This window comes from Carcharhinus amblyrhynchos, unplaced genomic scaffold (assembly GCF_965287045.1).
Source record: "Carcharhinus amblyrhynchos unplaced genomic scaffold, sCarAmb.v2.hapA scaffold_37, whole genome shotgun sequence".
NCBI classification, from domain to species: Eukaryota; Metazoa; Chordata; class Chondrichthyes; order Carcharhiniformes; family Carcharhinidae; genus Carcharhinus; species Carcharhinus amblyrhynchos.
The window spans coordinates 435,410-451,840 of record NW_027649778.1 but is presented as its reverse complement, the minus strand read 5'-3'; the positions used below and the strand labels follow the sequence as shown (position 1 = coordinate 451,840).

General features: G+C 44.5%; 1 protein-coding gene across 3 annotated transcripts in view; it reads left to right on the top strand.

Moving 5' to 3' along the window:
• Nucleotides 1–16,163, top strand: part of LOC145362275 (estrogen-related receptor gamma-like) — a 54,237-nt gene extending 38,074 nt beyond the window's left edge. For all 3 annotated transcript variants that reach the window (XM_080218363.1, XM_080218362.1, XM_080218361.1), the window contains exons 6-7: nt 6,076–6,345; nt 15,529–16,163. In XM_080218363.1, coding sequence (XP_080074489.1) covers nt 6,076–6,345; nt 15,529–15,773 — 515 coding nt within the window. In that variant the 3' untranslated portion in view covers nt 15,774–16,163. The remainder of the gene's footprint in view (nt 1–6,075; nt 6,346–15,528) is intronic.
• The last annotated feature ends 268 nt before the right edge of the window (nt 16,164–16,431 follow it).

Here is a 16,431-nt window from a genome sequence, read left to right as displayed (position 1 = left end):
TTCCTCTCTTGCCCTTTCTACCCCAGTTGTCGCCTTACCCCTGATATTTTGGGAGACTACCTCTGGGGTAGCCTTTGGACCATGATTCCTCTTCTTTTTCCCCTTCCTAACAGTTGCCCCCCCCCCCCCACCCCCCGCCAAGGCTCTGGGATCTCCACATGACCGTGGTTCCGATCCATTATTACCTCGTTCTCCCTGATTAAAAATAAATCTTCCAGTCGCAGCTCCAGTTGCCTAACCCGGGCCCTCAAATGCTGCAACTCCAGACATTCGGTGCAGATGTGGACTCTCGGGAGACGCGTTGTCTCCAGGAACTCCCACTTATTGCACCTAGCGCAGCTGACGCGTCTCCACAAGGACCCTGCCATTTACCTGACCGCCCTTAGAGTTATGGACACAGAAATGGAAAACAGGGAGAAATGGACCAGTAACTCACCGTGCCTAAGCCTGGCCCTGTGAGCCAAAGCCCTTGCAGCACTCCCTCTGCACCCTCCTCACTCTGCTGCTCGCTCCCGACGCTGCCCGCTGCTATTGCGGCCTTCTTTTTGTACTCCTGCACTCCCTTCCCGACTGCCCCCGCGCCTAGCTCCCGCTACGGAACGCGAAAACAAACAAAAACCCCGTGAACCGGCCAATACAGAGAAGAAAAAACTGAATCGAAAATTCAAAAACTCACCAGCCACCAAGTATTACTGCTCTGAAGAATATCCTGATTCCCCCTTTCCCCCCATATCCTATTCCCCCTCCCCCCATATCCTATTCCCCCTTTTCCCCCGTATCCCGATTACCCCCTTTTCCCCCATATCCCGATTCCCCCCCATATCCCTTGATCCTTTCAGCCCCAAGAGCGATATCTAATTTCTTTTTGAAATCTCACAACATTTTGGCCTCAACTACTTTCTGTGGGAGTGAATTCCACACATTCCCCACCCTCTGGGTGAAGAAATTTCTCCTCACCTCAATTCGAAAAGATTTATCCCTTATCCTCAAACTATGACCCTTAGTTCTGGACTCCCCCACCATCAGGAACATTCTTTCTGAATCCACCCTGTCTAAACCTGTTCAAATTTTAGTCACAGTGTTTATATAGAATCATAGAACCCTACAGTGCAGAAAGAGGTCCTTCAGCCCATCGAGTCTGCACCGAACACAATCCCACCCAGACCCTACCCCCATATTATACCCACTAATCCCCCTAACCTCCGCTACCCTGGACACTAAGGGGCAATTTCTTAGCATGGTCAATTAACCTAAACCGCACATCTTTGGACTGTGGGAGGAAACTGGAGCACCCAGAGGAAACCCACACAGACACGAGGAAAATGTGCAAACTGCACACAGACAGTGACCCGAGCTGGGAATCAAACCCAGGACCCTGGAGCTGTGAAGCAGCAGTGCTAACCACCATGCTACCATACTGCCCTCTAGTTGGGTCCAGTTCAGTTTCTGGTCAATGGTGACCCGCAGCATGTTGAGAGTGGGGAGATTCAGTCACGGCAATGCCAGAGATTGTCAAGTGGAGATATTCCTATTCCCTGAATAGTGTAATTCACATATTACTGATGTACATAAATCTTTAACAGCTAAAATATTCAAAATGGTCTTTTTCCTTTCTGCTTCTGTTGAAACATTTTTTGTCATTCTGACAGCGCTAACTCGAAACCAACTTTGCAATAATTTCCCCCGATAAACACCATTCAAATGGTGAATGTTGGCAGATATCCAACCATAGAGACATCACAAATCAACCTGATTCTCACCCAGTATTCACTCAGAAAGTAACTCTTTAACTCTCACCGCGGTTCACCCCTCATCAAACTCCCAGACTTCCTCTTCAACCCTCACACCCTCCTCATCCTTTACCTCCTGCACCTGTGTGTGAGTGTTTGTGTGTGTGTGAGTGTATGTGAGTGTGCATGAGTGTGTGTATGTTTGTGTATTGGTGTGAGAGTGTGTGTAAGGGTGTGTGTGTGCATGTGTGAGTGGGTGTGTGTGTGCATGTGTGAGTGGGTGTGCGTGTGTGTATAAGTATGTGTACGTGTGTGTATAAGTATGTGTACGTGTGTGTGTGTATAAGTATGTATACGTGTGTGTGTGTATAAGTGTGTGTGTGTATAAGTATGTATACGTGTGTGTGTATAAGTGTGTGTGTGTATAAGTGTGTGTGTGTATAAGTATGAGTGAGTGTATGTGTATAAGTATGTGTGTGTGTGCATAAGTATGTGTGTGTGTGAGTGACTGTGTGTGTGTATAAGTATGTGTGAGTGTGTGTGTGTGTGAGTGAGTGTGTGTGTGTATAAATATGTGTAAGTGTGTGTGTGTGTGTATAAGTATGTGTGCGTGTGTGTGTGTGAATATAAGTGTGCATTCACATCTTGAGTCCAGGGAGATTAAAGCTTTGACTTCAGAAACATTGATTCTTTTGAAGGATCTTACTCCCTGACAGAGTTTGTCTCCGATCTCTCCCCCCCACCCCCGCAATCGATCTGCTGATTACTATCTGTTAATTAATGTTTTCTAAACCCTGTTTTGTATTAATCAGCTAAAAAACAATGAAAGTAAGAGTCAGTTGGGAGCCAGAGACAGAGGTATCGTCCAGATAGAAATCACCAATAACAAGTAATGGAACTGATCTGCATTATTCAATATCCTCCTTACAGGATTGTGCCAAGCTGTAGCTAGAAGGATGCAGCTGGAATCAGAGCTGTCACCTGGAGGTCAGTTTGACTTGTCTGTGGCTGCCAGTGCTTTTCACCAGCTGAAAAGTGCTGATGCTGCATTTTCACTCTCACAGCTGGTGTCTTGTTGAGTTTCTCCACATTAAATTAAAAGTTAAGGAGGTTCTTCCAATATGGAAGCATCTTATACCCAAATCAGTTTTCATCTTTAGAGAAATTATACATTGGAACTCAGGTTACTGCTCTCTCAGTCCCATTCCTCTTCCCTCACTCTAGCCATTCTCACTCCCACCTCCATCTTTCCCCACTCCTGTCCTTTAACTTTGTCTCACCGGGATCTTTATCCCAGCCCTCCCCTACCTCCACTCTTTGACTCCTCCACAACCACCCACCAACCTGTAGGCGTAGCCTATAGACTGCCAAATAATGACAAATGGTGGGTTGAGAAATAAACAAAGAAATAACTGATGCATGTAAAAATGTTACAGCAATTATCATGGGGGATTTTAATCTACATTTCAATTGGTCAAACCAGGCCAGCCAAGGCAGCCTTGAAGAGGAGTTTATAGAATGTATCTGTGACAGCTTCCTTGAACAGTATGTAATGGAAACAATGAGGGAGCGAGCTATTCTAGATCTGGTCCTGTGTAATGAGAAGGGAATAATTAATGATCTTACAGTTAGAGATTCTCTTGGAAGAAGCAATGGTTGAAGTGTGGTTGAATTTAAAATACAGGTGGAGCGTGAGAAGGTAAAATCCAATACCAGTGTCTTGTGCTTAAATAAAGGAGACTATAAAGAGACAAGAACATAAGAAATAGGAGCAGGAGTAGGCCATCTAGCCCTTCGAGCCTGCTCCACCATTCAATAAGATCATGGCTGATCTGAAGTGGATCAGTTCCACTTTCCCGCCCTCTCCCCATAACCCTTAATTCCCCTGTCTATCAGAAACCTATCTACCCGTGACTTAAATATATTTAGCGAGGTAGCCTCCACCACTTCAACGGGCAGAGAATTCCAGAGATTCACCAACCTTTGACTGAATAAGTTCTTTCTTAACTCTGATCTAAACTGTCCCCCCCTTATCTTGAGGCTGAGTCATCTAGTCCTGCTATCCTTTCAAAGCAGGAAGAATCTCTCTACCTCTACCCTATCCATCCCCGTCATTATCTTATACATCTCTATAAGATCCCCCCTCACCCTTCTAAACTCCAACAAGTACAGACCTATTCTATTTAGTCTCTCTTCATAGTCCAACCCCCTCATCTCTGGTATCAGCTTAGTGAACCTTCTCTGCACTCCCTCCAAGGCCAACATATCCTTCCGCAAGTGTGGCAACCAAAACTGCACATAGTACTCCAGCTGTGGCCTCACCAGTGCCCTGTACAGTTTCAGCAAGACCTCCCTGCTTTTATATTCTATCCCCCTCGCTATAAAGGCCAACATTCCATTCGCCTTCTTGATCACCTGCTGTACCTGCAGACTGGGTTTTTGCAACTCGTGCACAAGGACCCCCAGGTCCCTCTGCACCGTAGCATGCTGCAGCTTTTTGCCTTTTAAATAATAATTCCTCCTACTATTATTCCTGCCAAAGTGGATAACCTCACACTTGCTAACATTGTGAATGGCGGGGCAGGCTCGAAGGGCTAGATGGCCTACTCCTGCTCCTATTTCTTATGTTCTTATGTTCTTATGTACTCCAACTGCCAGGTCCTCGCCTCCAGGGAAAAGCTTAAACATGGACTTAGGAGGGCAAAAAGCTGCCATGAAATATTCTTGGCAGACAGGATTAAGGAGAGTGTCAAGGCTTTTTATGCATATACAAAGAGGAAAAGGGTAGCTAAGGACAGTGGAAGGAATGTGTGTGGAGCCAGATGAGGTGGATGAGGTCCTTAACGAGTACTTTGTAACAGTATTCACAAAGGAGAAGGATAGGGTGGATGGCGAGTTAGAAAGGGAGACTTTGACATTCTAGGACATGTTGAGATAAAAAGGCAGGAGCTTTGTAGGTTTTGAAAAACATTAAGGTGGACAAGTCCCCAGGGCCAGATAGGGTCTATCCCAGAATACTGAGAGAGATGGGGGAAAGTGTAAGTTGTCTGATTAGTAAGTTTGTAGATGATACAAGAATTGGGGAAGGAGTGGAGGGTGATGATTGTCAGAGGATACAGCAGGAGACCTGGGATGAAAGATGCGGGTCTACTGTAGAAGGGAAGTATACGTGGGAGCCCTTAGAAATATTAACATACAGAGGGATCTAGGCATGCAGATCCACAGCTCCCTGAAGGTGGCAACTCTGGTGGACAAGGTAGTGAAGAAGGCATATGACATGCTGCCCTTCATTGGTCAGGCCTTGAGGATAGGAATTGGAAAATTATGTTGCAGCTGTATAATACTTTGGTTAGGCTGCACTTGGAGTATTGTGTACAGTTCTGGTCACCACACTACCGGAAAGATGTTGATGCATTTGAAAAGGGTGCAGAAGAGATTTACCAGGATGTTGCCTGGTTTGGGGGATGTGGACTATGAAGAAAGGCTGAACAAACTTGGATTGTTTTCATTGGAGCATCAGTGGATGAGGGGGGACCTGATAGAGTTTACAAGATTATGACAGGCTGGGATAGAATGGATGGGCAGAGTTTTTTTCCCCCAGGATCGAAGGGTCAATTACTCAGGGGGAAAGATCGAAACTAAGAGGCGGAAAGTTTAAAAGAGATGTAAGGGGCAAGTTTTCCAGACAGACGGTGGTGAATGCCTGGAGTGTGCTGCCGGAGGGGGTGGTGGAAGCAGATTCTACAACAATGTTCAAGAGGCATCTGGATAGATACATGAATAGGCAGGGAATAGAGGGATATGGACCACATAGTGGCAAGAAAGTATTAGATTAGAGAGGCATCTGTATCGGCACAGACTTGGTGGGCTGAAGGGCCTGTTCCAGTACTGTGCCGTTCTTTGTTCAACACAGTGCAGTTAGGTGAGGATCAGGAGGGGCAGTATGGTGGCACAGTGGTTAGCACTGTTCCTTCACAGTGTCAGGGTCCCAGATTCAATTCCCAGCTTGGGTGACTGTCTGTAGAGTCTGCACATTCTCCCCGTGTCTACGTGGGTTTTCTCTGGGTGCTCTGGTTTCCTCCCACAGTCTGAAAGACGTGTTGGTTAGGATGCATTGGCCATGCTAAATTCTCTCTGTGTACCCGGACAGGGTCCGGAATGTGGCGACTAGGGGATTTTCACAGGAACGTCATTGCAGTGTTAACGTAAACTTGTTTGTGACAGTAATAAACTTTAACTATAATAAACTTTAGGAGGTTGAAGATGGGAGCAGATCCTCCTGAGGTGCAGCTTCAATGTCCAGTGAAATCAGCTACCAATCTGGCGTTTGTCTCAATTCCCCCAGGTTTCTCCACGCTGTCACTGGGAGATCAGATGGGGATCCTGCAGAGTGCCTGGATGGAAGTGCTGATCCTAGGAGTGGTGTTCCGCTCACTGCCATATGATGAAGGATTGGTCTATGCAGATGATTTAATCATGGAGCGGGAACAATGTCGGATGGTTGGATTACTTGACCTGTACTGCACACTCCTGCAACTGATCACAAAGTATCGCAAGCTTCAACTTGACAAGGAAGAGTTTGTAACACTGAAAGCCATGGCCTTGGCTAACTCAGGTACAGATCCTCATTCTGCACCTCCCAATTACTCTCTGAGGAACGGTAGCATTGCGATTATATTACTGGACCAATGATCTGGAGACATGACTTCAAATCTCAACATGGCAGCTGCAGAGATTTAAATTCGGTTAATTAAATAAATCTGGAATTAAGAGCTAGTATCAGGAACAGTGACCACAGTTTTTTGTAATATCTCACATGGGTCACGAACATCCTTTTGGAAAGGAAACTGCTCATTCTTATCTGGTGTACATGTAACTCTAGATCCAGCGTGTTATGATTGGAAGACCATAAGAAAGAGGAGCAGAGGTCGGCTATTTTGCCCATCTTGCCTCCTCTGTCATTTCATAAAACGGTGCCTAATCTAATTGTGACCTTAACTCCTGTTTCCTGTTGAATGATTGACACTCTTACTGGGTGAAAATCTATCTAACTCGGTCCTAGATATATTCAATGACCCAGACTCCACTGCTCTTTGCAAAGATTCACAACAAAGGTTTTTTACTGTGCCCACCCCAGTCCAACGCCAGCATCTCCAACTCTTTGCACACTAATGACCCTCTGGAAGAAAGAGTATCCTCTCATCTGTATCTTAAATGGAAGAGCCTTCTTTTTAAAATGTGTTTGCTACTTCTACATTGTCCCAAAAAAGGAAGCGTTCTCACAGCATCTCCCCTCTCAATGCCTCCCCTCAGAATCTTATCACTTCCACTAAGATCACCTCTCATTCTTCCAAACTCCAGTGTGTTTAGGGCCAACCAGCTCAGAAGACAAGCCCTTCATCCCAGGAATCAGCTCAGTGAACATCCTCTGAACTGCTTCCATTCCAAGTATATCCCTCTGTCAGAAAGGAAACCAGAACTGTCCACATTCCTCCAGATGAAACCTAACTAATGCTCTGCATGATTGTTGTAAAGCTTTCCTACTTTTATATTTCATCCCCCTTTCAGTAAAGGCTAATATTCCATGTGTTTTCCAATTACTTGCTAAATGATAACTTGTGGTGATTCATGTACAAGGATACCCAGATCCCTCTGACCTGCAGCATTCTGCAATCTCTCTCCCGCCAGTTACGTAATATTTTGCTTTTTTATTATTCCTGCCAAAGTGGACAATCCCACATGATACTATATCCGGCAAATTTTTACCCATCCTCTTGATAATCAATCTCTATCGCTTCCTACTTGCAACTTCTTACCTATTTTTGTATATCAGTAAATTTGGCTACGATACAGTCAGTCCCTCGATAAAAAGCCGGTGGGAGACAGGGTAATGTGGCAAACTGAACCAAAAGTTGGATTAATAACGGGAAACAAAGGATAATGATCGATGGATGTCCTTGTGAATGGAAAGCTGTTTCAAGGGTTCCACATGGTTCAGTGTTGAGACCCTGACTGTTTTTGTTATATATTAACAATTTGGATGTGAACATAGGGGGTACGATCCCCCCTAAACCTCCTGCCCCTCACCTTGAACCTATGTCCACTTGTGACTGACTCTTCAACTAAGGGGAACAGCTGCTCTTTATCCACTCTGTCCGTGTCCCTCATAATCTTGAACACCTCGATCAGGTCACCCCTCAGTCTTCTCTGCTCCAGTGAAAACAACCCAAGCTTTACCCAACCTCTCTCTTCATAACTGCAGTGCTCCATCCCAGGCAGCATCCTGGTGAATCTCCTCTGCACCCCCTCCAGAGCAATCACATCCTTCCTGTAATGTGATGACCAGAACTGCGCACAGCGCTCCAGCTGTGGCCTCACCAAAGTTCTACACAACTCCAACATGACTTCAAATTGCTTTGACAAAGAGTCATCTGAACTTGAAACCTCAGCTCTTTTCTCTCCTTACATTTGCTGCCAGACCTGCTGAGATTTTCCGGCATTTTCCCTTTTGGTTCCTACATGCCTTGTCTGCTTTTGTAATCTGTGCCTCGATTGATAAGGGCAAGTGTCCCACATGCCTATTAGTTGTGACTGCCTCCTGAAACAAGGCATCTATGTAACATTCCCTCTCGCTGGTACATTGCAGTGTCCGAACCTCAGACCCCAGCTAACCAACTCTGACAGTTCCTTACTCTGCAGACACATACTGCAGATATAGTTGCTATAGATTGCACAGGTGTCCACAAAGCCATGATAAAATATAGCTGCAACATATCACCTGTCATGTTTTATTTTTAAAATAAATAAAGTTACCGTTGTCCCAGATGGCCACAGGTTGACCAGTGGCAATTTAACCTGAGGATCTCTGTACGTCAGGTGAGGAGCAAGGTTGAGAAGGCAGATGCAGGAATGGGAATTGAACCCTCGTTGTTGGCATCGCTCTGCGTCACAGACCAGCCATCCAGCTAACTGAGCTAAGCAACTCCCTAATTAGGCTCAAATTTAGAAATTCTTCAACTGGGTGGTTGACCTGTAAGTGTCCTTTGAAATATCTAGAAAGCTATTCAGTTGTTTTCAAGGCGCCTCACCACAAACTTCTCAAGGGAAATTAGGGTTAGACAATAAATGCTGGCCTTGCCAGCAACACTCTCATCCAGAACCTCAGCCCTCACCCTAACCCTGGACACTCACACTCTCACCATTTGATTGCTTTATGCCCTGCCCAGGGCTGTACCTAGCCTCACTGGTTGCTGAGCGCTTTTTCAAAGCTACTTTCTGCACAGTTTCCTTCTAAGTATTTTTTTCTCATCGCCTGAGGGCCCTGGAAGGAGATTCTAATACGGCTGCAATAGGAATGAAAACGGGGCTTTGACATTTTCTGAACAACACACTCGCCATCTATTCAAATGGAGTTAACATTGGGAGGGAAAGCCAATTGCCAGCATTGACCCTGTTGTATGTATGGAGATGGAATCAACGAGAGTTTCATAATTGAGAGCCTTATACTGAAGGAGATTGTGAAAGATAGTGTTATAACTGAGAGTCTTATACTGAGGGACAGTGTGTGAGAGAGAGTGTTATAACTGAGAGTCTTATACTGAGGGAAAGTGTGTGAGAGAGTGTTATAACTGAGAGTCTTATACTGAGGGGCAGTGTGTGAGAGAGAGTGTTATAACTGAGAGTCTTATACTGAGGGACAGTGTGTGAGAGAGAGTGTTATAACTGAGAGTCTTATACTGAGGGAAAGTGTGTGAGAGAGTGTTATAACTGAGAGTCTTATACTGAGGGACAGTGTGTGAGAGAGAGTGTTATAACTGAGAGTCTTATACTGAGGGACAGTGTGTGAGAGAGAGTGTTATAACTGAGAGTCTTATACTGAGGGACAGTGTGTGAGAGAGAGTGTTATAACTGAGAATCTTATACTGAGGGACAATGTGTGAGAGAGAGTGTTATAACTGAGAGTCTTATACTGAGCGAGAGTGTGTGAGAGAGAGAGTGTTATAACTGAGAGTCTTATACTGAGGGACAGTGTGTGAGAGAGAGTGTTATAACTGAGAATCTTATACTGAGGGAAAGTGTGTGAGAGAGTGTTATAACTGAGAGTCTTATACTGAGGGAGAGTGTGTGAGAGAGAGTGTTATAACTGAGGGTCTTATACTGAGGGACAGTGTGTGAGAGAGAGTGTTATAACTGAGAGTCTTATACTGAGGGAGTGTGTGTGAGAGTGTTATAACTGAGGGTCTTATACTGAGGGACAGTGTGTGTGAGAGTGTTATAACTGAGAGTCTTATACTGAGGGACAGTGTGTGAGAGAGAGTGTTATAACTGAGGGTCTTATACTGAGGGACAGTGTGTGTGAGAGTGTTATAACTGAGAGTCTTATACTGAGGGACAGTGTGTGTGAGAGTGTTATAACTGAGGATCTTATACTGAGGGACAGTGTGTGTGAGAGTGTTATAACTGAGAGTCTTATACTGAGGGACAGTGTGTGTGAGAGTGTTATAACTGAGGGTCTTATACTGAGGGACAGTGTGTGTGAGAGTGTTATAACTGAGAGTCTTATACTGAGGGACAGTGTGTGTGAGAGAGAGTGTTATAACTGAGAGTCTTATACTGAGGGACAGTGTGTGTGAGACTGTTATAACTGAGAGTCTTATACTGAGGGACAGTGTGTGTGTGAGAGAGTGTTATAACTGAGAGACTTATACTGAGGGAGAGTGTGTGTGAGAGAGTGTTATAATTGAGAGTCTTACACTGAGGGACAGTGTGTGAGAGAGAGAGTGTTATAACTGAGTCTTATACTGAGGGACAGTGTGTGAGAGAGAGTGTTATAACTGAGAGTCTTATACTGAGGGAGAGTGTGTGAGAGAGTGTTATAACTGAGGGTCTTATACTGAGGGACAGTGTGTGTGAGAGAGTGTTATAACTGAGGGTCTTATACTGAGAGACAGTGTGTGTGAGAGAGTGTTATAACTGAGAGTCTTATACTGAGGGACAGTGTGTGAGAGAGTGTTATAACTGAGAGTCTTATACTGAGGGAGAGTGTGTGGGAGAGTGTTATAACTGAGAGCCTTATACTGAGAGACAGTGTGTGTGAGAGAGTGTTATAACTGAGAGTCTTATACTGAGAGACAGTGTGTGTGAGAGAGTGTTATAACTGTGGGTCTTATACTGAGGGACAGTGTGTGAGAGAGTGTTATAACTGAGAGCCTTATACTGAGGGACAGTGTGTGAGAGAGAGTGTTATAACTGAGAGTCTTATACTGAGGGACAGTGTGTGAGAGAGAGTGTTATAACTGAGAATCTTATACTGAGGGACAATGTGTGAGAGAGAGTGTTATAACTGAGAGTCTTATACTGAGCGAGAGTGTGTGTGAGAGAGAGTGTTATAACTGAGAGTCTTATACTGAGGGACAGTGTGTGAGAGAGAGTGTTATAACTGAGAATCTTATACTGAGGGAAAGTGTGTGAGAGAGTGTTATAACTGAGAGTCTTATACTGAGGGAGAGTGTGTGAGAGAGAGTGTTATAACTGAGGGTCTTATACTGAGGGACAGTGTGTGAGAGAGAGTGTTATAACTGAGAGTCTTATACTGAGGGAGTGTGTGAGAGAGTGTTATAACTGAGAGTCTTATACTGAGGGAGAGTGTGTGAGAGAGAGTGTTATAACTGAGGGTCTTATACTGAGGGACAGTGTGTGTGAGAGTGTTATAACTGAGAGTCTTATACTGAGGGACAGTGTGTGTGAGAGTGTTATAACTGAGGATCTTATACTGAGGGACAGTGTGTGTGAGAGTGTTATAACTGAGAGTCTTATACTGAGGGACAGTGTGTGTGAGAGTGTTATAACTGAGGGTCTTATACTGAGGGACAGTGTGTGTGAGAGTGTTATAACTGAGAGTCTTATACTGAGGGACAGTGTGTGTGAGAGAGAGTGTTATAACTGAGAGTCTTATACTGTGGGACAGTGTGTGTGAGAGTGTTATAACTGAGAGTCTTATACTGAGGGACAGTGTGTGTGTGAGAGAGTGTTATAACTGAGAGACTTATACTGAGGGAGAGTGTGTGTGAGAGAGTGTTATAATTGAGAGTCTTACACTGAGGGACAGTGTGTGAGAGAGAGAGTGTTATAACTGAGTCTTATACTGAGGGACAGTGTGTGAGAGAGAGTGTTATAACTGAGAGTCTTATACTGAGGGAGAGTGTGTGAGAGAGTGTTATAACTGAGGGTCTTATACTGAGGGACAGTGTGTGTGAGAGAGTGTTATAACTGAGGGTCTTATACTGAGAGACAGTGTGTGTGAGAGAGTGTTATAACTGAGAGTCTTATACTGAGGGACAGTGTGTGAGAGAGTGTTATAACTGAGAGTCTTATACTGAGGGAGAGTGTGTGGGAGAGTGTTATAACTGAGAGCCTTATACTGAGAGACAGTGTGTGTGAGAGAGTGTTATAACTGAGAGTCTTATACTGAGAGACAGTGTGTGTGAGAGAGTGTTATAACTGTGGGTCTTATACTGAGGGACAGTGTGTGAGAGAGTGTTATAACTGAGAGCCTTATACTGAGGGACAGTGTGTGAGAGAGGGAGTGTTAAAGCTGAGGGTCTTATACTGAGGGACAGTGTGTGAGTGTGTTATAACTGAGAGTCTTATACTGAGGGACAGTGTGTGTGAGAGTGTTATAACTGAGAGTCTTATACTGAGGGACAGTGTGTGTGAGAGTGTTATAACTGAGAGTCTTATACTGAGGGACAGTGTGTGAGAGAGTGTTATAACTGAGAGTCTTATACTGAGGGACAGTGTGTGAGAGAGTGTTATAACTGAGAGTCTTATACTGAGGGACAGTGTGTGAGAGAGAGAGTGGTAAAGCTGAGGGTCTTATACTGAGGGACAGTGTGTGTGTGTTATAACTGAGAGTCTTATACTGAGGGACAGTGTGTGAGAGTGTTATAACTGAGAGTCTTATACTGAGGGACAGTGTGTGAGAGAGAGAGTGTTAAAGCTGAGGGTCTTATACTGAGGGACAGTGTGTGAGAGAGTGTTATAACTGCGAGTCTTATACTGAGGGACAGTGTGTGAGAGAGTGTTATAACTGAGAGTCTTATACTGAGGGAGAGTGTGAGAGAGTGTTATAACTGAGAGTCTTATACTGAGGGACAGTGTGTGAGAGAGTGTTATAACTGAGAGTCTTATACTGAGGGACAGTGTGTGTGAGAGAGTGTTATAACTGAGGGTCTTATACTGAGGGAAAGTGTGTGAGAGAGTGTTATAACTGAGGGTCTTATGTTGAGAGACAGTGTGTGTGAGATAGAGTGTTATAACTGAGAGTCTTATACTGTGGGACAGTGTGTGTGAGAGAGTGTTATAACTGAGAGTCTTATACTGTGGGACAGTGTGTGTGAGAGAGTGTTATAACTGAGAGTCTTATACTGAGGGACAGTGTGTGTGAGAGAGTGTTATAACTGAGGGTCTTATACTGAGGGAGAGTGTGTGAGAGAGTGTTATAACTGAGGGTCTTATACTGAGGGACAGTGTGTGTGAGAGAGTGTTATAACTGAGGGTCTTATACTGTAGGACAGTGTGTGTGAGAGAGTGTTATAACTGAGAGTCTTATACTGTGGGACAGTGTGTGTGAGAGAGTGTTATAACTGAGGGTCTTATACTGAGGGAGAGTGTGTGAGAGAGTGTTATAACTGAGAGTCTTATACTGAGGGAAAGTGTGTGAGAGAGTGTTATAACTGAGGGTCTTATACTGAGGGACAGTGTGTGTGAGAGAGTGTTATAACTGAGGGTCTTATACTGAGGGACAGTGTGTGAGAGAGTGTTATAACTGAGAGTCTTATACTGAGGGACAGTGTGTGTGAGAGAGTGTTATAACTGAGAGTCTTATACTGAGGGACAGTGTGTGAGAGATAGTGTTATAACTGAGAGTCTTATACTGAGGGATAGTGTGTGTGAGACAGTTTTATAACTAAGGGTTTTATACTGAGGGACATGTGTGAGAGAGAGTGTTATAACTGAGGGCCTTATACTGAGGGAGTGTGTGAGAGAGTGTTATAACTGAGGGTCTTATACTGAGGGAGTGCGTGAGAGAGTGTTATAACTGAGGGAGTGTGTGTGAGAGAGAGAGTGTTATAATGAAAGTCTGTAATGAGGGTCGGAATGGAAACTGAGTGTGGGTCAGACAGGATTCAAACTGAGGATCTGAAAGGCTCCATTTCCTGCTGATTTGAGATAAGATTCTCAGGATTCCTGCTTCTTTCACTCTTCCCTTTTATTCCCAGTTCTTTGTCAAGGATACATTTTCTCTCTGGTTTATTCCAGAAGCGATTAGTATGGCACTGGTTAATTGCAGAAGGGTATAATGTGTGCACTAACTCTATGTTCAACACACAACAAAGCACGACACACAACAGTTTAAATTGTTTGCTGAAAGGAAACTGATGACCGATAAGGTTATTGACATCTGTCACTTTTTGAGCGAGAGATGTGACCTGGTCTATTGACAGAAAGCTCTATTCAAAAGTGCTGCTGTCTAGGCCGCAATGTCAAAATCTCCAATCCCCCAAAATAATGGTTCACAGCAGTGAAGGTAGGAGAGAGATTGTGGGTCACGTAGGGTCTCATAAACATTAAGGAAAATTACTCCCTCGGGAAAGAATTGGGATCGGGGCTGAGGAAGGAAGAGAAATTGATTTTGTAATTATAGGTTCATCAATTGAATTGATTGGCACATCATCTCTACGATGCCATTTGTGTTTATTCCAAGGAGTGCAGAAAGAGGGAGGAGAGGGGGAGGAGAGTGTATGAGGAGAGGAAGAGAGTGAGGGAGTGTGAGAGAGGGAGAAAATGAGGGAAGGAGGAAAAGAGGGAGAGAGAGAAGAGTAAGGGAGAGAATGAGTGAGGGGCAAGAGATTTTTTATTTTTTCACAGAATGTAGGTGTTGCTGGCGAAGCCAACATTCATTGGCAATGCCTAACTGCCCCTTGAGAAAATGATGCCTTCTTGAGCCACCCAGGCCGTGTGATGGCGGGGCAGGCTCGAAGGGCTAGATGGCCTACTCCTGCTCCTCCTGCTCCTATTTCTTATGTTCTTATGTTCTTTTTCTTATGTAGGTACATCCACTGTGCTGTTAGGGAAGGAGTCCCAGGATTTTGACCCAGCAACAGTGAAGGAATGGTGGTTATATTTCCAAGTCAGTATGTGAGTGGATCAGAGGGGACTTGTGTCCGCCGCCCTTGTCCTTCCAGATTGTAGAATTTGCAGGTTTGGAAGGTGTTGTGAGGGGTGATCCAAGTGGCTGTAATCTTTTAGTGCCTCAGGGATATCTCTATGGAATCTTTTTGCTCATTTATCTGTGAATTGATTCTATCTTCCTTTTTTTATGATTATGGTCTTGAACCCTAGTCACTGTGGACAGTGGCTCAGGGAAGACACCATTACCAACATTCATTGGCAAAGTCCGGAATGTCAAAGTTTTTGTCTTCCAGTTGTTGAAATTAATCCACCAATGAAGCAATAAGAACAAACCTTTCTAAATTTCCCAGAAGATCCAAGCGCAACTAAGGAAACAATCCAATATTTCAGGGCAAACATGCCCAATATTCCCACAGATACTTCCCAACCCACCATTACCTCAACCCTCCTCCACCCCCCAACTATCCACACTCCAAACTCGCCCTCCCAAACACTGACCCACAACATCCCCGAGCCCCTGGGTGAACCTGAGCCAACTCTACACCGAAAATCTAAGGTTACAATAGGCAGGAAGAGATTTCATCTTTTCTTTTATTGGTTCCAGATTCAATGAATATTGAGAATGTGGAGGCAATTCAGAAACTGCAGGATATTCTTCATGAAGCTCTACAAGAGTATGAGAAAAGCAGGCACTTGGAGGATCCACACCGCAGCGGGAAGTTGCTGATGACTTTACCACTCCTCCGACAGACAGCAAACAAAGCTGTCCAATGTTTCCGTCGAATCATGGCCGAAGGCAGAGTGACTATGCACAAACTGTTCCTGGAGATGCTGGAGGCAAAAATCTGAAAGCTGCAGCCAAGGACCTGCTTAAACTTCTTCCCCTCGAACACAGCCACCATCACCTGCTGACCAACGCAGAACTGAAACTAATAAAGTGACCAGATCCAGACTAGGGTCAGAGCAGCTTAATCCTTGCCTGCTTGGGGAATAAGTTTCACCACCTGGTGATGTGATGCTCGAATGTACGGAGGGGTGTGTGCACTACGACCTGGTGATTTGGCAAAGACTGACTGCATATTCCCCAGGTCACAAGGTCAGCTCCACTGGGACATCTGATAAAACTTCCTGGTTCTGCAATTGCCACAACAGCCCCAATGGTGACAATTCAGATAAAGTGAAAGTTTTTCAAGAATTGAAAAGTTTGTTTAATGAAAAGACGATGAAAATAAAAGAAAATCCTGGACTCTGGGTCTAATAGTGTAGCTCTTGTTTATCTTACTGCGATAGGTCAGACTTACTGATTCAATTAACATCTCTTTTTGGTTTATTTAAAATTATTTACCCATCGTCATGTGGGGATGTATTCCTTCTGTTAAAATCTCTCTCTAAAAGCAAGGAGTTTTAAAAGAAACTACGGTATGGAATGACGTTTCCTGATCCTTTCCTGGGATCTGGAATGTTGGGGATCTTCCTGTGTTTCATCTGGTCCCAAGAATATCCAGTG